Below are 26,529 nucleotides of genomic sequence, written 5' to 3' on the forward strand. Positions count from 1 at the left end.
ATCCCTGGGGTAAACCCAGAGCACTTGAGGCGATGGCTAGTGCCAGCTGCTTCGTGCCCCCTAGCATGGCTGGATGACAGACAGAGGTGGGCGCCGCTCACCTATGACACTGCAGAGCAGGCGCAGGCTGGTGGTGTCGCCCTCCCCGCTGTCCCTCGGGTTGTCCGTCCAGGAAGGTGGGAGCGGGATCCGCAGCCCGATGGGACGGTGGAACTTCCGGCGCCTGGGCTCCACAGTGACAATGGGGCTGAACGTGGCCTGGTTGCCTAGCAGTTTGGTGACTAGCTCATCTGGCACAGGCTGGGCCTGGGAAGCGCCAAAGTGGGACACTCAGCCTTAGAGCAGCAGATGGGCTTGGGGACAGGAGGCAGCGCCATCCCCAGGGGAAGAGCTGGCTCCCTGCAGGGGATCGGCCGCCAGCACTATCGGATCCCAGGGGCTCCCAGGTCTGATGTCACTGGCTAGCTCTCCCTCGTAGCCCTTTTGCTCCAATTCCCTGCTGCTCCTCACTCCCACAACGATGTTATCTTTGCTCAGCCTTGAGATCCTCTTCAAGGAACCACGTGTGACGCCCCTGTGCTGAGCACACCTCCCTGGGCTCTCTGCAGCGGATCATGGGAACTGATCCATCCCTCCAACTTGCCTCTGAGTACTGAGGTCAAATCTCTCATTGAAATTGTACAGCATTGCACAAACCAGTGGGGGATACCCAGGGAAGAAGGTGGTCCCTTGAGCGCCTTGAACTCCTCCCACCTTTTATGAGCTCTGCCCATGCAGGAGTGGGGCAAGGATGGAGGCTGTCACCTGGAGGGCCAGCTTCACTCTCTTGGTGACAGCATTTTCTGGGAAGGTTGCCTGCACCAGGGGGACCAGCTTGCTCTTCAGAGAACCTCCTTCAGGGCCAATGGTGTCATAGTCCTGACAGAGCCGGGACATGATCACAAAGTACAAGGGGAAGTCGGTGGTGATGATGCGGCAAACCCTCTTCTTCTCTAGCTCCTCCAGGCTGCCCAGTTCTGCAATCACAAGACAGGGCACCGCCACCCCAGTCAGGCCAGGCACTGGCCCAGCCACCACTGGGCCACCAAGGACTGCTCCTGGAACATGCCCCCCACTCCAAGACACTGGCATCAGGGCTGGGTGCCCACTCATATCCTAGGGACTGGCAGCTGGGCCAAATGGGGCCATCTTTAGCCAACGGAGTCTTTCCAACCCCCTCGCCTCCCCAGAGACACGGACAGTCCACTCCAAAGTGCAACCTCAAATCCCGCCTCCCTGAAGGAGGGGTGCCCTGCTCTGGGACCCCTGAGGCTCAGTCACCTTCGTCCATCCCGTTGAGGATCTGGTCCAGGTAGCTCTCTCCATAGCGGCTCTTGTGTTCCTTCCACACGGAGCCGTTCTCACTCCTCAGCACCACGAGCTCCCGGTCTCCCCGGCCATGGGAGGCAAAGTGGGGGATCTCTACAATCACAGGGCTGAGGCGGGAGAGGGTTAGTGGCAGGGTGTAGACAGGGTGTATGCATCTTAGCAACCACTTGGGAAGGGCATGGGGGCAGTAGGCTCCTGCCTGGAGGGGGTGGGAGCTGTAGCAATGAGGTGGGCGCTAACTTCAGGTAGGTCCCGACAGCAGAGCAGACCATCTCACCCCTGTACTCGCCACCAGGCCCCAGAGAGACTGGCAGGGCAGCGTTAACTTCATTCACTGGGAGCTCTCCTGCCCAGGCTCTGCAGGGGAAGCTCAGCCCTGCCCTGAGGCCTGATCCAGGAACACGCCTGACATCCCTAGAGGGGGACCAACACTGAGCCCGCATGTCCTCCTCTCTCAGTCTGTGACATGGCATTTCACTGGGAGGAAGTCTGTGCACACAACCTTTAAAAGGGGAAGTTAAAATGTTTACATCGCAAGAAAAGACGTTTGGTGACTCTGTAGGGTGATGGATGTCAACCGAAGTTAAGGTAGTGATCATTTCACAACAAAACAGGGAATCGTGTTGCACACATGAAATTAACAGTGTTGACTAATTATATCTGCACTTTTTTTAAAAAAAGAAGGGGAAAATCAACGTGACAGCATTCTGCAGGCTGAGTCACCAGTGATGGATCGAGGTGTGGGTGGAGACAGGCAGTGGACAGAGGTGGGAAGGTGGCCTCTTTCCGCCTTATAGTCTTTGGTACCTGAAGGTGATTAAACTCCAGGTGGAAGCCCTCCCCTCACCTTGCAAAGGTGAGTCCATTCATATCACCCTTGGGGGCAATGTGATAACTAGAGCTCTATCTTCTGAGTCAAGCAGAGAACGGAGAGCATGGGGCTTCCAAGGTCCTGTACCCCTGGCCTGTGCCTGGGGTGGTTCTGGCAGAGGTGGCAGGGATGGTGAGGCAGGCGTTGCCCACACATGCCCACTGAAGCCTCTCACCTCAAGAACTGGGCCCCGGTGGGTCCCAATGCGATGATCCTGCTGGCCAGGCCCTCCTCCTCAGCCAGCGGGGGTGGCGTGCTCAGCTTCTGGGGCTTGACCAGGCGGCAGGTGATACGGGTGGGCGCCGCGCACGTCCTTGGAGGGATCACCACCCTCAAGCCGTTGTGACGACTTCCCCGCATGGAACCTCCCCTGGCGTCCACCATGAAGCTCACCAGAAACCTAGGGGCACATCACGTCCACATTGGGTTGCAAAGCTCCCTCTCTGAGCCAGGAGAGCAGGGCCTGCCACTGTCACGGGGCCACTCACCCTGTGTGGACGGGACTGGCCACGGGGCTGATGTTATCTGAGGTCTCGGTGGCCGGGCTGCTGGGGATGAGGGAGTCTTCATCATACTCCTTAGAAGCCTGAGGAGGAGAGAACGGCCATGGATCCTAACACCTTGGAGCCCACAGGAACTGGTCTCAGGCCAGTTGATGCCATGCTCAGCTCAGAAGGCCTGGAGGCACCTTGCTACCAGAATCTGAGTGACCCACGCACTGCTCACACACACTGGCCACTCTCCCTTCTGGGGTAAGGTGTTTCTGGACCCTAAAAGGAAGCACAGGCTTTTTTCTACCTGAGGCCCTTCCTTGGTTCAGGACCTGGGCTAGTGTAGCAATTAACACAGCCATAAAGAAGATCAAGATCCTTGACAAAGCCATAAAATCAAGGTCCTCGCGCCAAAGCCTGGATGCTGGGATGTCTGCTGGAGGTCCCAGCAGATAACAGACTGTTGGGGGCTGTGTCTGCAGCTCAGACCCAAAAGGTAAAAGATAAGGACATGGGGATGAAGCTCATTAGGGAATCTCTGGTCTTCTCAAGTTCTGCATAGATATTTAAATCAGCATCTGACTGTTAGCAAGGATGGCCCCCCTCCCCTACGGAAAGGAAATAATCAAACCAAATGCTGCCCCCCATAAAGGGGAAGCTCTTCCTGCCCACTTGCAACTATCAAGTGTCTTTTCCTCTTCTGTTTCTTTCTAATAAACTTACTCTTTAAATATGACTGAGTCTCTGTCTCGAGGAGAGTCTCGCTGGGTGCTGCTGAAAGGGGAGCTCTGGTGAAACCTTTCCCAGAGTGAAAGGGCCCGAACTCTGATAAATGACATCCCTACATTGGCATTGGGCGGCTGACTGGACAGCTTCCCAGCTCAGTGCCACTCTGGGGTCCAGCCCATGGCTGCTGCCACGGACATACACCCCTTTGGTGATAGCAAAAGAGACCAGCCTGAGCTGGAAAAGAGACCTCCTTGGCTTCAGGATCAGGCCTTAGGACAGTCATTCCAACCTCCTAAACCCACACTGCTTTCTTCTTTCCCCCCCCAAAAAATAAAAGCCTTTACCCTGACCAAAAAAAAAAAAGGCAGCTAAAAGGCATAACATTAAACTAAGGAATTAAATTGTTTTAAGCTGCCCCTCACTTTTTGGATATATTCCGGTGGCATTGTGGGAAGTCACAAAATAGGGTGTTTTAGTGAGTAACAGCCCACACTGGGAGTTACTCTCTGACATACCTTTCCTATCTGTATTATTATTTAAAGCGCCCAATAATCCCCCAAAGAAGAGAATCAGAAACTGTGCCTCTTTTCATGATGTGAAAGAAAGCATGCTGAGCCTCAGGACCTGCACGAACTCATGGCAGGTGTGGCGGCAGCCAGGGGGCCCTGGCTCAGCCCTGGTGCACACCATATGTGCTGGGGGAGCGGTGGAGGGAGAGGCTGCCCTGAGAACTCAAGCTCTGGAGCCAGAAATGCTGGTGTCAGTTCTCAGTCTCACTCACTCATGAGCAGGCCTGCCAATGCCAGCCCCGAAGGGCTTGGTAAACGCCACAAGCTTTCCAGCTATGGGCTCCTCACATATTACAGGGATTCCTATCTCTGCCCCATTCTCTGCAGATACTCCCTTACCTGCTCTGGCTCTTCAGACCTGATCACCACTGTCTCAGGGGTGACGCATGGAATCCTCGGGATGGCTGGAGATTCCACCCTGTACACAACAGTGGGAAATCAAAGGGGCGATCCTTCGCAGTAGCCCCCTGTCTCCCACGGGAGACCTAAGGAAACACTGCTGGACCCTGGAATAACCTGTTGAATTGGACCCCTTGTCTGCAACCTGAGCCCCCACTCGCGCAGACAACGCAACTTGACCTTCTCCTCCCCATCCTTCTCTTCCCTCTGCTGCAAAGCCCTTCTCCAGGGCCCACCTGTCCCTCACAGCCAACCAGCTGCCCCCACCCCCAAACTCCTGCAGCCTTAGTGCCCTGGTGCCGGGACCTGGCTCCACCTGCTCCGGCCCTAGCATCTTATTCTGCATAGCTACAGGAGCTCTTGGTGTTTTGATCTTTCCAAATAAGCCTGCATGTGTTTACAAACAGTGTTTGGGTTCTGTATTTCTTTCTAACTGATGTTAGTAAGTACTAATGAATGAAATAATCAGTAGCTGAACTTCCTCTTATCCACTGCCTTGTTTCGTGACAGCCACAGGACCTAAGCTGCACACATCTTTTCAGAAAACACCCCGTTTTTCCACAGAGCTATTATTTTTAGAGTTATGTGCAAAACATCGCTGTGTCCAGTGGGCCCACTGTGGGGTAACAACACAGGGAGAGACACACTCCAGGCAGACCCAGATGCCCCACAGGGCCCACAGGGGTGTGGTAAGTGTCTGAGCTCAGCTGGGCAGCTGTGACTCTTCCTCCATGAATATTTCTGGTGAGAAACTGAGAGCACAGGAGAAGGGAGGAGTGTGACTAGGAAACTGCGGTCCCCACTTCGTGGTCGAGGTCCAAGCTGGTCCACCCAAAAGTGCTGGTCAGGGCACACCCAGCACCTGGCCTCCTGGACGTTTCTCCTTTTGGAGTCCGTCTACTGTGAGTTCCAGAGCTGGGCCTTGGCCACCCATGGCGCGACCCCTTCATCGAGTGCTGCTTACACTTGGTCTAGCTTCGGCACAAAATCCAGCAGTTCTTTCTCTTCATCGACGTCTCTGGAATCCTGCTTTTCTACTTTGGAGCCAACAAGTTCTTCCCCTGAAACCACAAGTTGAAGTGAGTGACCCTGCAGATGGAGATGCCTGTTTCTTTTTAAAGAGGGCTCTTCCTGCTCCTCCCCTCCCTGCTCACTCCCGAGGAGTGGAGGAAGGGCTCTGATACCAGCAGGGCATTGTTAGCAGAGCTCTACCAGTCCTGACCCTCCAGGCCTGGTCAACAGAGTGGGGCGGTCAGCTTCTAGCATCTTAGTCTGCATCTGGCTTTGTAGAAGAGAACAAATACAACGAGAAAGAACTTCCTAGCTTGGCAGTTCCACTTCAAAACAGCCCTCTGAGCTATGCAACGAGACACCAAAGAAAGGGTAGTTTCTGTTCTTTTGCACACCACACACTACAGAGTGATAACTGACAATGGAACGGAACCATTCATGTCGAAGGACTGGAGGGTTTTTGTAGCCATGGCAGCTGATAGCTCATTATTTCCTCTGCTCGCTACAGAGAGGTTGCAACTATGTCTACAAGCCAGACTTCTCTCTGTTTCTGTCTCTTGTCTTCAACAGAGCTGGAGACTTGACCCTACAGTGTCATCTGTCACTTAGCAGTGAATGTCCTGGCTGTGTGATCTGGAGCTGACGCATGGAATAACAACAGCTCATGCAGTTATGATCACAAACACAGTGGCATGGGCACAAACACAGAGATGGAGTGGCAGGAGCTACCCACCCGGGGATGGATCCCATGGGTGCCCTCGTCAAGCCCCTGGCTCTGACTGTCAGTCATAGAAGAGGGTGAAAGCAGGAATGGATTAGTGAGAGTTTGAATGGCTTAGGGTGAAATGTACTTGTGAGAAAGGACCACAGGAAACAGAAAGTGTTTCATACCCATTATAGTTATATGAGCAGTTCCTGGAAGGCAAAGAAGAGCCAAGTTTAAGGAAGGGGAGGATTGTGTAGTTAAAGCAAGAGGCATGTCATCAAAGAGGCACAAGAAAAGCTGTAATCATCTAGTTGACAATTATGTTATGATGGCGTCAGAAGGACAATCCACTAATTCCTGGCCATTGTATATCACAAGGGCTCCCTCCCAGCCTAAGTGAGGAGAAAGGCTTAGCTGGAACAGAAAAAATACTACAGGCACTTTGGCTCACAGAAATTGAAACTAGAGTAATTTTTTAATAATGGATACACCCCACCACATATTAACCCACTATGTGGTCAGAAGAGCTGCTTATTAACAGGAAATTTTACAGATTTCAAATAAACATTGTATTATGGACTCAAAGCACAAATACAGCAGCCAGTAGGACTTCATTACCATTTTCTTACAGCTCTGAGAGCTGTGTAACACACACACACATTTATGAAACTTCACGGGATTTTAGATTTCAAATCTCTGAGATGTAGACTTTTATGATTCCCATAAATTTCACTAAAGGAGTGCTTCTGATAATAGACGGCATTTTAAAATGTGATTTTCTCCAGATTAATACGGATCCCCTGAATTTAAGTGAGCAGTGGGCTCCCTGAGTGCCCACAGCAGGTCGAAGGGAGGGGGATGGGAGAGGAGGGAGAGGGAAGGGGGTCCTTAGAACCCACTTTCCCATCAGCCTGACTTTACCCAGACTAGTTTTCAATTCCCAACTTTACCTTCATCTTCAGACACATCCAGGATTTCATCTACTGTCTCAGGGAAACTCATCCGGTGCTTGTCACTGACCAACTAAAATGAGAAAAAGAGAGAATTCAGCCCCAAAAGAGTCGTGGGACCTCTCACCGATCCAGCAGTTACCTGGTTATGACTGGGGAGCCAAGAGGAAGGTGGGAGAGGAGGTTTGTCCCAAATGAAGAAAATCAAAGCTAAAAGGCTCTCATGGCCTGTCCCTACCCCGACCCCATCTCAGTGCTTGCTGCCCGTTAGGTCTGGGCACAAGCCCAATTCCTCCAGCCATCAGGTGGCAGTATAACCCCACCTGCTGGAGGAGAATATGCTCGCTTTTGGGGTGGTGCTTGCTACCAGCAACCTAGAACCCCAAAGGACCTGTGCTTCTGGGGGTGGCCCATAGGAATGCCCCATCTGTGTGTTTGGGATGGACGGGTCCGGGGAGGGGGGGAGCAGACATACCGCAGCACTGGTTTCATTAGTGACAACCTTGAGCACGTCTGTTACAGAAATGTAGCCCAAGCGCTTGGCGATTGCCAGAGGTGTGGTTCCATTCTAAGGGAGGAAAAATAAAGCAGGGACAGAATGAGAAAAAGACAAAGAAACGGAGTCTGGAAGATACTATCTTCTTGCACATAGACCAGGCTCATGTTGTAATTGTCCAGAAGTGCCTAAGTGCACGCACTGTACGCTGGAGCCTGAGCCTACGTATGTGAGCCCAGCCATGTGTTAGCAGCAATGCCCCAAAGCTGGGGTTTAGGGGAGAGAGAAGGCAGTGACTCTAAGTCTGTAGCATTTACTGTGGAGGCCTGGAAGTGAAAGCAGGGGAAATCTTGCCAGGATAAGTGAAGAACTGTCAAGCAAGCACCTCAGGAAAGGAATGGGGTCTGCAGCGTCACAGCTTTTAGGATATAGGGTACAAGGCAGTGCTCACTGCTCTCAGTGCTGGCTTGGTGGTGTCAGCCACTGGCATCAAACAGCTAAAATAATCCACCTACTTCAAAGAGTGCCTCAGGCCAACCAGAAACCTCAGTCACCAGAAATGGAGACAGGAGCACATTCCTATTCTGATTTTTAGGTAAGTGAAAATAATGGAGATTGAGGTTGTATTTTTTTGTTGTTGTTGTAAGATTTCTAGTTGCAGGTGAGTTCCATCTATGGTTAGAGTCTCAGCAACGGTATCACTGATAAACGTTCCACACACTTTCTGAGCTAGAGGTAGCAATGGAAGTCATCCATAAAAACCTTCACTTCGTATGATGAACAATGACCACTGACATAACTAAATGCAACCTAGAAGCCTTGAAACATCTTCACTGCCACCCCCCACCCCCACCACACCCATAATATTTGGTTTTGTTCCCTTGCACCTCGATGAAAGGTCAGCCTGCTTTCAAATTGTTAGAGTCGACAAACACTATTGTCATTCGACTTATCTAAATTCCCTTTCAAGGCTTATTTTCTGCAGCTGCAGCCAAACCTCAAGATTTCCACAGATGCCACTAGGCAAAAGTGCAAGGTAAGCTTGCCCCAACAGGTGGCAGCTTGTAAAAGCAAAAGGGCCGCTGAAAGGGCTATCTGATGTGTATCTAATCAATAATCTTCACCAAGTTATTTGTAGCTCACCCCTGTCTTCTCTTTACTATGTAAAACCAATCGTAGGCCCTAGAATGGGGAGACAGATTTGAACCTTGCACTCTATCCATGCAATACTGTTCCTTCTTTTTTCAAAAGTTATTATACCACAGAATTGAGTTCTATGCGCGGTGGGCAGCAAATCCTAGCTCAGTAGTAGAAGCAGTCTCACATGTTTGAGGGAGGCTTTCAAGAATGATATTTAAGTAAACACAAAATGGTGCATGCCAGTGGTGCTTAGAAGGATAACCATCAGTTTACCAGAAGGAGAAACTAATGGCTACAGCTGGTGTCCTGGTCGACCGAGGCAGCTGCAACCTGTGGCACTGTGGCCCAGGCAGGCTCCAGATAAGCCACAGGATACTCTGGGCCTCCCTGGTAAATGGATGTCTCCTGGGACTTCTGTAAGAACAGTTTTCTGTGATTAGGAAACCGGTGGGTACTTACCGAGCTGACCTCGTTTGCGGAAGCATCATTTTTGAGAAGCAGCGTTACGATGTCTGTGTGCCCTTGTTGGGCAGCCTGATGCAAGGGGCTGTATCCTAGCTGTAAGGTAAGACAGACACACTGGCAGGTTAGCTAGCTAAAGAAGAGATAAAGGTAAAGAAAGAGCCACCCACAGGCAGTAAAGCCTGTCCACCTTCTGGTGCAACATCAAAAAAATGCAATTTCCCTAGTTCCTCCTCCAGGATCAAAGCTTGCAACTGTGGTTGAGCCCCATGTGTGCTCAAGGTAACTCTGGTTTCACAGAGCTCACAGAAGTGCGAGTATAGGAATCAGGTTGACCCGGTACCTTGGTCTTGGCATTGACATCTGCATGGTGTTGTAACAGAAACTTCACCAGCTGGATGTTTCCATAGTGACTGGCCACATGGAGAGGCGTGTAACCCATCTGAAAAGCAGGAGATGAGAGCGGGTGACCAGCAGGGCTTCTGGGTATCCCAAAAGCCATCACAGGCTTTGCATTGACAAAATCTGTACAACAGCAGAGAACTGAAGGAACGGGCAGGAAGAAAGCTCACAGCTACTATAGAGTGTACCATTGGTCTGGGAAGGAACAGAACCTGGCCTCAGACAAGTGAGTTGGAGATACCCAGGGAGATGGAGAGGACCGCTGGGTGATTAGCAATTAGTCCTGAACCCCATCAGGAGGTCTGTGGAGAGCTTAAGGTCTTGGTGATGAGAAAGGACACCTCAGGTACATAGAGTGAGAAAGGGTGGAGTTTGTATGTTCAGGAGACACTCAGAGGGAGAGTCAGGAGAGAGGACCAAGGCAGCAGCAAGAGGCTGGAGCGCCAGCACGGAAGCCAAGAGAGATTTCCAAGGAGGGCAGTCGTCAGCCTCCTGGGAGGGGCTCAGTGAAGACAGGTGGTGACGTGGAGATTGCTGCCTGTCAGATAAAAACAGGCTTATTTCCCCAGAAAGAAAAGGAAATATCCTGGATGGCTTCACTCATAGCAGGAGTATAACGGACCAGGTGAGAAAATGATAACAGATATGAACAGCTATAGAGCAGAGACATTTTACAGGGGTGGAGTGGGGAACGGGATCAAAAAAGGTGAGTGGAGGGGGAATGCACTGGACTATGATGATGGCACATGGGTGGTTTGGTGATGGGACGCCCAAGGGGATTGCAACTGAGATGGGAAAGGTCACAAAGTGAGGTAAAAATAAACTACTGTATTATTAAAAAACAACACAGGCTCATTTCCACTAGAGAGGCGACATCCGATCGTGAACAACCCCATCCCCCACCCCCACGGCTGTCCTGTTGCTGAGCTGCACTGTACTGGTAGGAAGCAACCATGTCTTGAAGTGATTGGGCTTTGGGTATTTAATCACTTGAGTTTTGTTGTAAAGGGGCACCTTTTCAATATTCTGTTGAATATTTTCATGCTCCCTTCACGCGTCAGCTCACTGAGCTCTTTGTCCAGTCCCCCTGAGGAGCCGCTGTTTGATTTCAGACCCCATCTCAACACAGACTCTGCAGGTAGCCATGCAGTAGGGTGGCTTTGGCACCCCCAAGTTCTAACCTATGTTTCCGGTTCTCTCAGGTCAGGACCCCAAAAGATTAAACTGGGTCTACTGGAGTAGCTTCAGGGAAGGTTTCAGAACATCCCTGGGTTTTTAAAGCAGATTCCTGTTGAAGTTTCAGGCAATTATGTCTAGATTTTTCTTAGATTTCAACATTGCATTGTTCATGTTGCCTCCACGTGGGGCAGGGGGCTGCGTGGGAGGTTGGGTCCATTCCTTTTCATACAGTTGCTTTGTGGTGGAAAGAAGCCAAATGCCACTTCTTCCATGAAGTGTCCTCTTCTACCAAATGGAAACCCTGTCCTCCGCTGAGTAACCCCTCTTACACCTCGCGCCACCCCTTCCAGCTCCTCACTTGATCACCTCCACACCAAACTGCACATGCCTGGAGGCAGCCTCCACTGAGTGCACCTTGGGTTATCCTCACTGCCTTACAGAAGAGCTTCAGATCAAGCTGAACTCAACTGAACTAAAAGAAGGAATAAAAAGTGGCTGACATTTCAAGTGAATCCAGGGAAACCTGACATTTTGACACACTGGTCACGTAAGGTAGGTCCTGGAGTCATGATTAAACATTCCTCTCACTTTCTCACCACAGAGCTTTTCTAGCAAGCTTTTCAAATTCCCAACTGGAAAGAGAGATAATTAGTATTGGTGTCTTCAAACTTGAGAGAGGCCAAGAAGAAGGTGCCCTGGGCCCTGGTGACTCAAAGCTCCGTGAGAAGCCACCTTTGAAGTGTGAGGGAGGCAGGTCCTAGGCAGGGTGCTGGGCACAGACGGGGGGGGGGGGCATGCCCGCAGGGACAGCACTCGGGCACTTTGCCTTACCCGGGTGGTGGCGTCCACCGTGACGCCGTGTTTGATCAGCACGTCCGCCACTGGAACGTGGCCTTCCTGTGCTACCAGATGGAGGGGAGTGAGGCCACTCTGGAAAGAAAAGGAAGGTCACTGTACACAGTAAAGAACTCTAGGAGACCATGAAGGAGCACTGAAGTTCAGGAGCGAGTCAAGCTTTGCAGCCACCATCCAGCTGCTTGACCCCTGGCAAAGCTCTTCCTCTCTAAACCTTACTATCCTGATCTGAAAAATAAGGAGATTAAACTAAGTCAGAAGTCAGCAACTATTTCTATTCAGGGCCAGCTGGTGAACGGTTTAGATTTCTGTCTCTGTTGCAAGCACCTACCTCTGCTGCTCCTAATGAGAAAGCAACTATAGGCAACAACCAAACAAACAGGAGTGACTGTGTGCCAATAAAACTTTATTTACACAAACTGAACGAGGCTTAAGTTTGGCTCACAGGCTGTCATCTGCTGACTTCTGAACTAGATGATGCTGTGGTACATTCCTGTTGTAACGGTCCCTAGTTCAGTGATTTGAGAATGCACTTCAGAGCTTTGGTTTCTTTATCTAGAAAATAAAGACTCAGTGACCTATGTCAAGTGCAATGTAAAGGAAAGGCTCACTGGAGGCACAAGGCGCCATCTAAAGGCTGTATGGGATTAGGGCATCACAGCCTGCACTGCACTGAAAAAAGATTGGATTCTGCTAGGACTGAAAACACCATTTCATGGGGTTCTTATTAAAGCTTCCTAATGGAGATAGTAATGTAACTCAGAGCTTGTTTGATACTCTCTCCAGTACCTGCCTTTTTTACTATAATTTTGCTAACTATGGGAAAAACTGGACTCCAATTCTGCTGTCCGGGGTGGTGGACATGGCCTGTCCCCTCTGCAAGGTCTCCATACAGCCTCCTCTGCTGTCTTCACTGACCCTGAAGCTGACCTGCAGCCAAAAATATCACCCTTCCTGACCAAAGCCAGAGCAGGCCATGACCACGCCTTCCCTGGGTCAGTCACAGGCCTTGGGTACCTTGCCTGATTCTTGGGTTCACACAGTGATCTATCTGCTGAAGGTGTGGTGAGGTGAGTGGGAACCTCCCTGGGACAGAATTACCATTCTTATAGCTCCTTATAGACCTCACTTAAAAGGGCACGAGGAAGAACTCAAGACTCCTCCCCAAACAATGGTCCTGTCCTAATGATTCTGGTCTGTGTCCAAACCTACCCATAGAGAGCCAGGTGCTCTAAAGTTTTGGACATCTTAAGTTACCTTGTAAGGCTTACCTTTCTGAAACTCTATTCTGTTCATTTATCATCTTTATATTGTGTGACTCCATTTATATGAAGTGCCAGAATTGGCAAATGCATAGGGACAGAAGGAAGATCAGCAGTTGCCAGGGGCTGGGGCAGGGTTTGAGGGAAATGAGAAGTGGCTGCTAATGGGTATGAGGTTTCCTTTTAGGCAATGAAAATGCCTTGAGATTAGATATTGATGATAGTTACCCAATTCCACAAATACACCAAAACCACCATTCTAAAGGGTGGATTTTATAGTGTGGGAATTACAGTTCAATTAAATTACTATTTTAAAAAGGAAGCATTCCTTTGTTTTTCTTGGGTTATGCATTCCTTCCAGAAGCTGATGAAAACGACGGGGACTTTTTACCCAGAAAAATGCTCAAATAGCCAGCCTTTTAAAGGTCCTGTTTTGGAAGGTTTCATATTTATATGCCAACCTTGATGGCTGGATTGAGAACTACTAGTTTAATATATAGGCCAGCATTTGAATAAATATCATTCCCACAGAAAAAGAATCTTTAGTACCAAATTAGTTAATATAGTCCTGAACGTAGACAATGGCCTATGTTTGAGAAAGTGGACTATACATTTCAATATTGATTTTCTTTGCAGATTCTTAAGTGAATCCATCCAGAATTGGCAAAGACTTTGCTATCAGATCCACTCAGGGCCAGGGAACCTTGGCAATAAGGTCTGAGTATGTTTATTCATTATAAAGCTGACATAATATGTGCACAGGGCTGTTGTAAGGATTACTCATCTACACACAGGCCTGCACACACACAGAGGCACACATTATTGGTGCACAATTCTGAGATATCCGCAGAGCTGGAAGACACTAACAAACCATTACTGAGCCTAGGGGCAGATCTGAAGCGGCCATACTTACCTTGTTCCCCAGGTTGCCATTGGCTTGTTTGGAGAGAAGGAGAGCCACCATCTCTGCATGCCCTTCTTGGGCAGCCAGGTGAAGGGGGGTCACACCTTGCACTGATTCAGCGTTCGCTGACCCCCCATACTGCAGTAGATTGCGGGCCACCTCCATCTGATTCTGCTTGGCAGCGATGTGCAAAGGAGTGTAGCCATTCTGAAACAGAAGCCGCCACCAGAGCCTGATTACAGGAATGCAGAGTTGACAATACCAGTGCATGCCTCTTGTACCTACAGCCTCTGAGGGAGGCTAGGTCTGGCTGGAGACCTGCTGGGGGCCTACTCATTGGGGGGTATCATCTAGGAGAGCATCTTCATTGAACAAATAAACCAGGACCATCTGATCTGGAGACAGCTCATAAGACCCCACAGCTAGCATATGTCTCTTGTACATTTTCCAACAGTATTCATCTATTATTTGTTATCCTACTCAGACCAACTGCTGCGCAGGAAGTGCTCAGTCATGAATGAATGCTGAGAGTCAGTTAGACAGTCTATAGAACCATTAGAAGGCCAGGGAAGTAAGGGACAGAAAGATTCCCATTTCCTCCTTCCTTGCAAGAAGAACCAACCCCTTCCCCCAATATTTTCGTAAAGGAAAAAGAACCCAAATCCTCTTCTTACCCAGTGCAATTGGACCAAGTGCTCCCCAGACTTTAGGCACAAGGGGTTTGGGGAGGTGGCATCAGTTCTCACTCCACTGTAACTAGCCATGAGACTGAGGCAAGATAGTCAGTGACCTTTAGACTTGTTTTTGCATTTTTAAGCCATTGAAAGTGGGTGATAATATGTACATTGTTCTTTTTCTCAAAGTTGTTTTCTCAAAGTTTTTCTCAAAGATAATACATGTCAAGACGTCTTCCAACATTAAATTGAAAAATTAATAAACCTTTGTATGGTTTTGCAGTGCACTGACTCACAAGATGTTTTAGGCCTACAAAGAGCTGAAGGAGATTGGTCTGTCACAGCGCAACCCAATTCACATTAAATGCACTATGGGTCTTCACCCATGCTCTTAAAGGGACTAATCATATTCAACTGCAGGCATGCACACAAAAAGTTAATAATGGGCTTATTTACAAGAGAAAGGGAAATGAGGAAGACAGAGAGAGATAAGATGGTTAATGCATCCTACCAGTTCTACGAACTGGAACCACATGCTGAAAGCTGGCACAAAGCCAAGAGACAAGCCATGAGCCACAAGGCCAAGAGACCTTAAAGCCCACATGTCTGGTTTTATATCCAAACAGTGGCTGCTTAACTCTCTCAGGTCCCAGCAATCCTCCCTTCTGTGATGCTGGGATCTGTAGTTCCAGTGTTTGGGGTGGAATCCACAAAACCTGTATCTGTAGAATTCGTTTAGGACATCCTTTCCCCCTAACAGGCCCAAAGGTGAATCAGTGATGCCACTGTGCACTGTTTATTCAGCTGGCTTAAATGTACTTGTTTGAAGAGTTTCTCCATAGAGGAAACAGTGCCTGGGTTTACATTGCAAAGCAAGCTCTTTATCCCACCAACATAGGTGGCTGTCTACCTCGGACCTCACTGTTAGAAACACTCACCTACGGTCTCCCTTTAGCACTTCCCTGCAGCATACACAACAAACAAGGCAGGCATTTTTATGACCTCCCCATAATGTGGATCAAGATGTCAATTCTCTGAGAAGCTAAGTGCCTTTTCTACTGTCACACAGTAAGTGGATAACGGATAACCCAAGTCTGGCCTTTGAACTACAGGTCCAGGTGATTTCAGCCAGAGTTGTGCTTCTCAAACTTTAATAGGCACACAAATTGCCTGGAATCTTGTGAAAATGTTGATTCAGAAGGTGTAGGGAAGCCCAATATCCTGTATTTCTAATAAGACTGCCAGATAATGATGCTGCCCATCCAGGGACCATACTTTGAGGACTCCCAAGCATTATGGCCACGGGGGATGCCAGGCTTGGGAGCTCTTAGAAGACCATGATTTTCTAAGCACATGCCCACCCAGCCCCAGAGCAGAAGACATAAGAAAAGGGCTCCCCACCCTGGGCACCATCCTCCTGGCTACCCCCAAAAGTAGAATCTCCCCCCATTAGTCACTTTCTTACTGTGGAAACCAAAATTTCCCAGCCTGCCAGAATCACTGATCAGGAAAATAAAAGAAAAAAAAAGAGGATGTTGACTAACAGCAAAACCCAAGCCCCACAGCATCAACGGATATGCAGATAGAAAGGTCCATCTGGAAAGTAGATTTTTATGGGGAAACAAAAGGTATAATTTACTTAAAGAATGAGATTGACTCAAAACTGCTCTTGGAGAACCCTTGGGCACTGTTAGTGGGAACAAAGCCATAACGGAGAACAGTATGGAGATTCTTCAGAAATTTAAAAATAGAAATACCATATGAATCAGCTATTCCATCCTAGATATTATTTGAAGAATAAAAAAAATTGTAAGGGACTATGGTGATGGTACGTGGGTGAATTGGTGGGAATTTCTTGGGGACCATACATGAGATGATAAAGCATACCTTTTATGAAAAAATAAAAATGAAAATGAAAAAAAAATACAAAACATGAATTGGAAAGCTATGTTCATTGCAACATTACTCACCATAGCCAAAATGTGGAAATAACCTAATAACATGCGGTATAGGTACACCATGGAATACTAATTAACTATAAAAAAGATTAAATACTGTCATTTTCAACATGGATGAACCTAGATCACATTAGGCTCAATGAATGATATAGATCAGATGGAAAAATACAAATGTGTAATTTCACTTATATGTGGAACATAAAGAAACAAAGCAAGCAAACAAACAAAAATTAACAAAAACAAACATTCATATTACAGGTTCATGGTTACTAGAGGAGAAGCAGGTTGGGTGGGGTAAAATGAGTCATGGGGACCAGTGTAGAGCAGGATGAGACTTTTGGTGGGGATCTCATAATGAACAGAGCTTCGAGTACAGTTCTGTACCCTGAAATTTCTATAATGTTGCCGTTGCTACTTCAGTAAAGAAAAGTTTAAAAATCCTTCTCTTTGAACAAGTATGTAAACTAATTCTTTGCAGTGTTCCCTCTTTCTAACACAACTATGTTATGAGAAAACATTTAAATCTTCTTTCTAGGTTGTGTTTCTGTAACAAGATCAGCATTTTGATAAGGAGAAAATTAGCTAAACAAAATGGATGAATGCTATATATTAAAAGGGAGCAAGGAAAAAACTCAGTGAGGCCCCTAAGACATGGAGCCATTCCCAGGGGAGACCTTTCTCCCTGAGAGGGGACAGTGTTGCTCCCCAGTGCTGCTGTTATGATGAACGGAGGATAGCAGGTGCCTGGCCCAGGGTAGGTATTCACTGCAGGAAAGACTCCTTTTAATGGGCAAAGGACAAGAACTCAAGCAACTGAACGTCTATTCATGAATACAGGCAGGAGTCCCAGGCCACCTGGGCATCTGTGGCTGTCCATAGGAGTGAAGGGCAAGCTTGCCCTGGAGGTGACCCAGGGTTAAAGCCAAGACACAAGAGCAGCTGTCAGTTCAGAACAGGGACCGCCCTCAGAGCTTTCCACAAGTAAGACAGCAGGAAGGAATGCGTGACCTTCTGTGGATAACAAGGACTAGGGGCACCAGGCAGATTCCAGGAGCATTTAGGAAGGGATAAGAGCCAGCTGAAGTCTCTTCTTTCCCAAGGAAATGAGCTCATCCAAAGGAATGCACACTGGAGAGAGATCTGCCTAAATGTTAGAACAACATTAGCATCAAAATTAGAAAGGGGAGGGTTTGGTTTGGGTGCGGAGCAAGCTGCATGTGAAATTCTACAAAATTGCCAGACTACTTTAGAAACTATTTTTTGCCATGGAAACAAACTCCATCTGTACAGGGTCTGTGCATGGATATAGCTCTCTTTAAATACCATGAACCTGGCTCTGATCTCTTTTATATAAGGAGGGGAGCGAGGAGGAGGGGAGGCCAGCCTTTTATTTTTAGCGGCAGGAGTAAGTCACATCTTAACAGGGCCACATGCTCCCTCCACACAGTGACGTGGGGCTTGCTACAACCACGTCAAAGCGGGGACAGGTGCCCAGGAGACATGGTGTCTGCAGGAAAGCGTGCTGTGACATTCTGATGAGCATCCCTGCTGAGGAGGAGGATAAAGCTAGGCACGGATTTTCTCTGACTAGTTACTCAGCCCTGGAGTCAGCAGGTGTCAGCTGGAATTACCCTGGGGGGGGGGGCTCCCCCACCCCCACACACTATGGGTTTCCTCCCTGCACTCAGACTTCAGAGGCAGGGCTAAGCCCTGGGGGCTGTGCTTCTAGAAATTATCTAGTGTTTCTCCTGACTGTATGCCACCCTAACAGCCAGAAAGCTCTAGGGCAGGACCTTGTGTGACCTTTGTGCCCAGCCTGGCTCCCTGGCTTTGGGCCTCCTCCCAAGGTATCCACTGGCCCCCATGGAGGCCCACAGGCACACACAGATGCTGCTCACCCTCATGCCCCCAAGGGGAACCCTGAATCCTGTATCCTACACCTGCACTCCCTTCCCCCTACTACAAACCCCCCCCCCCAAGTATGAGCTTATATAAGCAAGCCCTGGGGCTTCCTTAGGCAGCAATAAGCCTTCTCCTAGCAATGGGAGGCTGAAGTGAGGATAGCAGGCAGGGTAACAGATGTGACGGACCTCCTAGGAACGTCTGCCATTTGCAACAACATGGATGGACCTAGAGTTTGTTATGCGTGATGAGATGAGTCAGATGAACACCATGCACTATCTCACATATGTGATACATAGAATAACCAAACAAACAAATGAACTAAATAAAACAAGACAAACTCCAGTTAGTGGTGCCAGAGGGCAGCAGGGAAGGCAATGGGCAAGTTGGGTAGGAGACACACTGTAAAAGATAGAATTGGACTTTAGTGGTGAACTTAAGGCTGTACATACACGTGCTGACTGTCAATGATGCACATCATAAACTTATATAATGTTATAAACTAAAGTAACTTCCATTAAAAAATATAAATTAAAAAAATCCTACCATCACCTAAAAGTCTGCACTTATCAGAGAAATGGATTTGGGGAGAGACTATTCACTTTGGGGATGGGTCTCTTGCTTCAGGGTTCCAGCAAGTTCATTCACCTGCAGGCTGGAATATTCCTCTAAGTGTGGCCACTGAGCCGCCAGCATCAGAAGTGACTGGGAATCCAAGAACAAGTCTCCGCACCCTGGAGATTCCTGTCCATGCTGACCTTTGACAGCAGTGTGCCTGCAGCATTTTGGGGAACACACTTGCTGTGTAAAACCAACTCCTCGTATGTGAGGTAATCTGTTGCTGAGAAGTATTATTCGCTTCCCACCCACTCCTGGTCCCCAAATAGCAGGTAACATTTGTGAAAGAAAGGTGAGACTGCCGAGGTAAAAATAAAAACAAAACACAAACACCCTTGGGTTGCTTTAGAAACATCCCTCCCTGAAGGCATGGCCAGTGGCCTGCTCCCAGGGCCTGGGACTCAGTCTCCATGGAGAGGGCCTGGTGGGTGGAGGTGGGGGGCTTACCCAAGCAGGGCTGTGTGGGGAGCCACCCCGAGGCAGCAACAGCTTGACGATGTCCAGGTGGTTGTGATGGACAGCTACATGCAGGGGGGTCAAGCCATTCTGTAGGGGAGAGATGGAGAAGAACAGCCTTCAGTCAACCGACATTCTACCAGCCACCCCACAGTTATAGGTGAAAGGCCACCCCAGCCCCCAGAGGGGCAAAAGGATCTGGTGGTATCAAGATGAGCTGGCTGAGCTGGCATCAGGATGCTACCCTCAGGTTGTGACTCCCTCTGGTAAGCATGCCTCACTGGTACTTTTCCACTACCTCCCCAGGCCCGACAGAGCGGGCCTATAAGACCCCTCGCCTGTACATTGGGCAGACTTCTCAGCCACCTCCCTGGGGACCTGCGAACCTCACCAGGGAGCACAATAAAGCCTTCCCCTCTCTCACTTCTGTCTCCTTGCCTTATTCTATCTGCAGGACCTTACAATAGGCATCGCTGTTTTGGGATCCATGTCTCCTCTTTTGCACTGGTAAATCTGGTTAAAAAGCATTCCCAGGCTGGTCTTGGTTTCAAGTCACTAAAGAGCATAACCAGCTAAAGCCAGGGCCTCTTCTCAGTCTGCCCCTGGCGTGTTGGCAACCAGCACACACGCAGAGCAGGCCATGGGGTTTTCCTGAAGGACCACGTCTTTGTCAGTCTTCCCAAGGACCATGGTGCCTAGACAACTACTGTCCATTCAAAGGCTGAGAGAAGAGAGGGCATTGCCAGGCCAGGCTGCCTGGAGGACCAGCCCTGGGGATCTCTACAGGGAGCAAGGAGGGAGGAACAAGCACACTCACTTTCCCGGCAGCATTTGGATGTGCGTCGCGTTCCAGCAGCATCTCTGCCATCCTCACCTTCCCATACTTGGCTGCTACATGGAGAGGGGTAAATCCTTTCTGAGGAGAAACACAGGCTGTCAGAAACAGGAGCCAGCTTGGCCCTCTCCTGGGGAAGGGCCCGCAGCAAAGCGGCATCCCGCCCTCACTGGCACGGACACACACCGATGGAGCAGAGCGTCCTCTAAGCGGTCCCAGACCTCAGGAATCAGCAAGCTTTCCCCGCAGCTCGCCAGCCGACCTCTCTCATGACAGTGTATATACAACTATCTTGTGCTGTTGTTTGACTGCTAACTAGTGGGGAGATGGGCTTGGGCTGTTGTTCTGCCCAGAACCCGTCTGATTGGTTCTGGGCAGTGAGCAGATTGCTGGACGAAGGCTGGGTGGTAGGTGAGAAACTGCAGCTCACAGTGACAGAGCAGGCTCACAGACGTGACCAACCCTGAGGGTGCTGGTCCTCTCAGCTGCTTTCAGCACGACCAAGGCACCTGGCCCAGCAGTGAGAGCCTGAGAACAGGAGGGGGCAGGCTGTACCTTGGTCATGCACGCCTGAGAAGCTTCCTTTTCCAGAAGGGCCACGGCTGTTTCCACATGTCCCTCTCGGGCTGTTATGTGTAGCGGGGTGTGCCCGGCCGTCGTGGCCAGATTGGGGTTGGCATTATTTTCCAGCAGGAGCTTCACCATGTTTGTGTGGCCAATGCGAGCTGCACAGTGAAGCGGGGTCTGGTCATCCTGGAATGAAAAGTTACAAAGAAGGAAGTGGGGGCCCAGAAGGGGTAAGTGGCTTTCTCCAGGTTACATAGCAAATCAAATAAAGAACTAGGGTGGAAGTTAAGTCTTGGAATGGCAGGAACCAATATACTTTATTTACAGCAACCCTTCAAGTTAGGTGTTATTTCTACCTAATGACCCAATGGCTCAGTTTTCCCCTCTGTAAATGGACATATATATATATATCTTATACGGCAAAAGTTAGCATCAGATCATGGATATAAAATTTCCACTTTGTGTTTTGCCCTAAATAAGTGTGGGTACTATCTCCCAAGTCCTGTATGAGTGAATGCTCGTCTTCTTGACTGAAAGCTACTCTGGTTTTCTGTAAGGTTGGAGTCACGGGAGAGTCCAAACTGCTGCAGGGGAAGATGATTTTTCATGGCCTCTGCCCCTCATCCATTTCTGTTTACCCCATTACTGAAGAGGTTCCCTGGGTGGGTCTCTGTATTATGAGTCAGCTGGGGGCCTCCCTCCCATGATCCAAACATAAACCACAGTCAGAACTCCTAAGGGAGACTTCCATGTACTATGGGGTGGGAAAGTCTGGTCAGTAACCCACTGGTCACTTTGCCACTGGACAGCTCTTCCTATTCTTCACTCACCCAGCCCCTTGAAAATGCCTTCTACACCAGGCGGGAGTTTCCACTTTTAGATCAAATAATTCCTGATTGATTTTCCCTGCTAACACTGTCCTTATAAACTTGCTTTTTGAAGGGAAGGGTGCGTGTGTCGTGGGGGTAGAAATTCAATGGAAAGGGGTCGACTGGTAGATAAAATTGGACTTCTAGTGGTGAACTTCTATAGTACATACTAATGCTGATTGATGAGGAACTTATATAATATTACAATGCAATGTTACTCAATGAAACAGCAACAACAAAACTTTTCTTTTCATCCCATCACTGTAACTACATGACCTTTTCAGCCCAAAACCCTGCTGACCAGCCATGCTCCCCAGGCTTTCATTATGTAAAGGACAGAGCGCGGGCTTCCTCAGGCTCCTGGCACAACAGGTGTCAGCGCAGTGCAGCCACATGGGAAAGACAAGGAAAGTCCATGCCGCCAGCACAGCAGTCAGGCCCCTGAATTAGGCTGCCCGTTTCCTGACTGCTTTGAATTGCTTCTATCCGGGAGTCCTTCCCATCCCAGCCCCAGGACTCACCTTGGCCTTGGCATTGACTTTGGCTTTGTTCTGGAACAAATATTTGGCCACTTCCATGTGCCCTGCTCTGGCTGCCATGTGTAATGGGGTCTCCACTTTCTGTCAAATAACAAGATTATAGAAGTGCTCACACATGCTGGGATCCCCAAAGGACGCACGCGGCGCTGGAAGCACCCACCCAGAGTGGCTTGGCGGGTTCTGTCCAAGAGGTGGAGCCACCTGAGCAAGCAGTCATCTGGCCTCGGTCTGCGGACACCTGGCGGGCACGTGTGTGCTCAGCATACTTAAAAGTAACCCCCAGAGCTAGTGTGTAAAGATGTCAATATATTTCCAGGTAACACAGAAGTTCCCAAATGATAGTCCAAAATAAAAATCGCCAAGACTTAGAAAAGTGTGACCAGTTTCATTGGGAAGGTGTCAGTATGCTCTCCTGCATCCGAAGCCTCCCCCGTTCTGAGGTCCTGCCTCTCTTCCCAGAGGGGAGCCCCAGAGTTGGGGCTCTATAGCTCAGCTGTGCTCTGAGGCTCTGGCACAGAGGGGCAGTTCCCGGGCTTACCACATTGGACACGTTGGGCGACGCCCCGCGCTGCAGCAGGTTTTTCACGATGGGAAGGTGCCCCATGAAGGCGGCCACGTGGAGTGGGGTCAGGCCAGACTGGAACAGACAAGCAAGGAATGAAAAGAGAGGAGGCTTCCTGGTCCTCCGAAGAAGCCCATCAGATGGAGCTAATGCTTTCTCACCTCCAGGAGCTCCAGCACGATTTTATAAGAAAAAGGAGTTAAGTAGGTTGTTTGCTGCCAGGAAAATGGTTGGAGGGCAAAAAAAAAAAAAAAACAAATTCATGGCAGGGGCCCTCCCTGGTGGTGCAGCGGGTTAAAGCACAGCACTACGAAGCTAAAGCACTTCCACATGAGTTGGATCCCCGCCTGCCCCGGAGATGACCCACATGGCGCGGCAGATCTCTCCAGACCTGCCTGCTGCTCCCCTCAGCAGTGTACTTCGTCGATCTGCCTGTTCTGCTCCCCACTCTGTCTCTGGTGAATACTCTCGCTGCCTCTGCACCTCGGGCCTGCACCCCAGTTCTAGATGCATAAATAAATAAATAAATCTTTTTTAAAAATGCATGGCAGAAAAAAAAAACAAGCACTACTACACTCATATGTAGTATGAGTATTTGTTTTCTTGCCTTTAGTACATACTATACTCAATTGTATTATATAAAGAAAACAGATGAACTAAATAAAACGAAAAATTAAAAAAAAAAAATACATGGCAGGGCGAGTCTGTCTGCTTTTACAGGCCAATAAATGGCATTTGAACCTGGCCAGCTCCCTGAGACATAATACATGTTCCCTTGTTTCGGTGGCCACTGATTTATTCCCTCAAGCTGTCTAGACTTGCATCCATATGTGCACCCTTGCAGCCACACGCAGCTACAAAGAACAACTCTCAAGAGGACAACTGGCAAAAGAAAGGGGGGAAGACCACAGTGAGGCCGACCTCACGTGCCAGTTCCATTACCTCAGTGACAGCATCGATGGAGGCGCCCGTCTTCAGCAGCAGCTCCATGACACGGATGTGGTTCTTCTTACAGGCGATGTGTAAGGGGGTGAAGCCATTCTGCAGCCCCACACCAAAGGAGACAGATAAGCAGGAGCTTACACGCTGGCCCAGGGACCCCCAAACTTCCTTGCTGATTAAGAGTAGCCCCCGCCCCAGCCTGTCAGCGATACCCACAGACCAGAATGTCAATCCCTACAAATCCTGTAATAAGCAGGTGGCTCTCTATGCCACACATGTTCCCGAACAGGTTTATAAGCCTTAAAAAAAAATTGTCATATTTTTGGATGCACTAAAAGAACCTGCTGTTTAAAGTTTCCTTACGGTGAAATTTACAATAAAGAGTACATCTGGAAAGCAAATCATATTTCCTGAAACTGCTGATCATTTTTAGTAAATGGGTCTCTGTATATAAGCTCTGCTCTAAAGTGATATTCTAGAATGTATATGCATCAAGGACAGGACTTTTGTTATTCAGGTTTTCATCCTCCTGGAGCGTTCTCAAGGCGGTGAGGGGAATTTTGTCCTACCACTGACCCCAAGGACACGGGCTACTCTCTAGAGATGATTTCGATGACCACAACCTGGGTAGAGCCCCTGGAGGATGTGGCTAAACACCCCACCGTGTATAACCCAGGCTCTCACAAGAGCGTCAGCCCCCAAATTCAACAGTGCTGAGACTGAGAAACTCCAACTACCCTAGAATTGGGCCTGGCATGTGGAGCCTGCTCAAGAAATCCTTCTGAAGCAGAGGGGGAGGGAAAGAAGGGGTCCTCACTGTCCCTGCAGGTCATTCTGCCTCTAACTCTCCTCCTCTGGAAGAGACAGAGAGCAGATGGTGGCTATAAGATGCCTGGGGAAGAAGAATCATGATTCCAAGAGGTAATTTGGTTTGGGTCTGAACTCATCTCTAAACAAGCTCTAAGTCCCTTTGCCAATGAAGGCTGCCTAGACTAGGCTGTTTCACTTGCCCCCTAAGCAGATTAAAAAAGCCAGACAGTGTCAGAAACCATTGTCCAGAGCTCGGCTCCTGGCCTGGCTCAGGGTGGCATCCCATCCCCAAGTCCATGGTACCAACGCTGGGTTAGGTCATCCCCTGGCCTCAGCCAGTGCCTCAGATCATGAGCATCAGTGCAGGAGGATACACTGGTGGCCACAGTGGGGAATGTGGAGGTTGCCCTGCTGCCAGCCTACGGCTATGCCTCCTGGGCCTTAGAGGCACTGCACTTTCTGGCACTGAATCTGGTAGTTATTCCAGGAACCAGGGTGCACATCCCACAGGCTCAGCCATGCAGCCATGGCCTGCCTCCCTCAGCCTCTGCCCTCTTCTCCAGGAGGTCCCACTCACCAAGGCTCTGGAGTTCGGTTTGGCCCCTTTATCTAAAAGAACCTTGGCTACTCTGTGATGGCCGCAGTGGGCCGCCACGTGGAGTGGGGTCAGGTGGTCCAGGGTGATGTCATCGATCTCGGCATTGTATTGCAACAGAAGTCGGACACAGTCAAGGTGGTCTCCCTGAGCCGCCATGTGGATCGGGGACAAGCCGTTCTGGGTAAAGAGTTACGAACAAGCAATCAAAAAAGGAAATGAACTTGGGAATCATGACAGTGATTGCAACCTCACTCCCAACTCATTCCCTTCACACTGCTTCTGCATGGTTCCTAAATGAGTGCTCCCTGACACCAAACATTCTGCTTGCACCTTGTCAAAGCTTCCAAGCCAGCACCAGTCAACCACCTACTTCATGAAGTCTTCCAGGGTTGTCCTAGATGTCGACTAGTTTATCTGTACCGCTCATTCAGACTTTATGTGTGTATTTGATGCATTGTATTTGTAATTAACTCCTCAGAGGTGTGCATCTTTTTATAAGCTTAAGATCAGTGGCTAAGCCACTGTTCTAAACCCTGAAGTGCTTTGTATATATATGTACATACATAGTGTTCCTTATGCATTCCCTCATTCATTCAGACATTAATTGTATAAGTATCATTAAGTGATTCATGTGCACCCAATGTGGGTTATGCTCTGGGCAAACAAAAGACAACACACACAATTGCTGGCCTAAGGAAGCTTGTAGACTCACTAGTAGATGCGGTAACAGATACACTGCTGCTGTTCAGTGTAGGTGGCGTGAGGCAGCACATCAAAGCACAGAGGTAACACAGGTGGAGCCTTAAGGAGGGAGGGACACAGAGACAGAACACTTCCAGGAGGAGCTGATCTCTGAGCTAAGACTTCATGAAGATGAAAGGGGGAGAATAGCCCATGAAGGAAATGGAATGTATAATGTCACAGGGTGCCAGTGTAGAGGAAGTCAGGGGCTTCGATGCAGTTAAACGTGGAAGCATAAAGTGTGCCGGGACGTGGAATGGGCTGGAGTATAGCCTGCACCACAGAAGTCTGTAAACTGGGCCCTCCCTGGTGGCGCAATGGGTTAAAGCACTATGAAGCTATTGGCAGCCACTGTAGCATGAGTTCGATGCCTGGCCAGGAAGGTGACCCATATGGCACATCAGACCCCTCCTGTCCCGTCCACTGCTCCCCTCAGCAGTGTATTTCAGTTAATCTGCCTGTTCTGTCTGTTCCCCAACCTGCATCTCTGATTTCACCTTTGCAATCTCTGGCCAGGTTTTTTTTTGTTTGTTTTTTTTTAAGATTTATATATTTGTGCATACAAAACTGAGGTACAGGCCAGAGGTGCAGGGGCAGTGAGAGGCTTCACCAGAGACAGAGTGGGGAGCAGAACAGGCAGATTGACAAAGTACGCTGCTGAGGG

At 49.2% G+C, this 26,529-nt stretch overlaps 1 protein-coding gene across 1 annotated transcript in view; it reads right to left on the minus strand.

The window, feature by feature from the left end:
* The window catches only part of ANK1 (ankyrin 1, erythrocytic), a 213,110-nt gene that overhangs the window by 40,505 nt on the left and 146,076 nt on the right, over window positions 1-26,529 (minus strand). The window contains exons 10-29 of the mRNA XM_012724840.1: window positions 25,104-25,301; window positions 23,717-23,815; window positions 22,751-22,849; window positions 22,195-22,293; window positions 20,793-20,990; window positions 20,220-20,318; window positions 19,394-19,492; window positions 13,804-14,001; window positions 11,605-11,703; window positions 9,536-9,634; window positions 9,190-9,288; window positions 7,570-7,662; window positions 7,095-7,167; window positions 5,392-5,488; window positions 4,368-4,446; window positions 2,728-2,825; window positions 2,415-2,639; window positions 1,321-1,475; window positions 805-1,016; window positions 102-306 (exon numbers count right to left, since the gene is read on the minus strand). Of these exons, the coding sequence (XP_012580294.1) occupies window positions 102-306; window positions 805-1,016; window positions 1,321-1,475; window positions 2,415-2,639; window positions 2,728-2,825; window positions 4,368-4,446; window positions 5,392-5,488; window positions 7,095-7,167; window positions 7,570-7,662; window positions 9,190-9,288; window positions 9,536-9,634; window positions 11,605-11,703; window positions 13,804-14,001; window positions 19,394-19,492; window positions 20,220-20,318; window positions 20,793-20,990; window positions 22,195-22,293; window positions 22,751-22,849; window positions 23,717-23,815; window positions 25,104-25,301 (2,623 nt within the window). The remainder of the gene's footprint in view (window positions 1-101; window positions 307-804; window positions 1,017-1,320; window positions 1,476-2,414; window positions 2,640-2,727; window positions 2,826-4,367; window positions 4,447-5,391; window positions 5,489-7,094; window positions 7,168-7,569; window positions 7,663-9,189; window positions 9,289-9,535; window positions 9,635-11,604; window positions 11,704-13,803; window positions 14,002-19,393; window positions 19,493-20,219; window positions 20,319-20,792; window positions 20,991-22,194; window positions 22,294-22,750; window positions 22,850-23,716; window positions 23,816-25,103; window positions 25,302-26,529) is intronic.

Source organism: Condylura cristata, unplaced genomic scaffold (genome assembly GCF_000260355.1).
Source record: "Condylura cristata isolate star-nosed mole 26May11 unplaced genomic scaffold, ConCri1.0 scaffold00014, whole genome shotgun sequence".
Taxonomy (NCBI): Eukaryota; Metazoa; Chordata; class Mammalia; order Eulipotyphla; family Talpidae; genus Condylura; species Condylura cristata.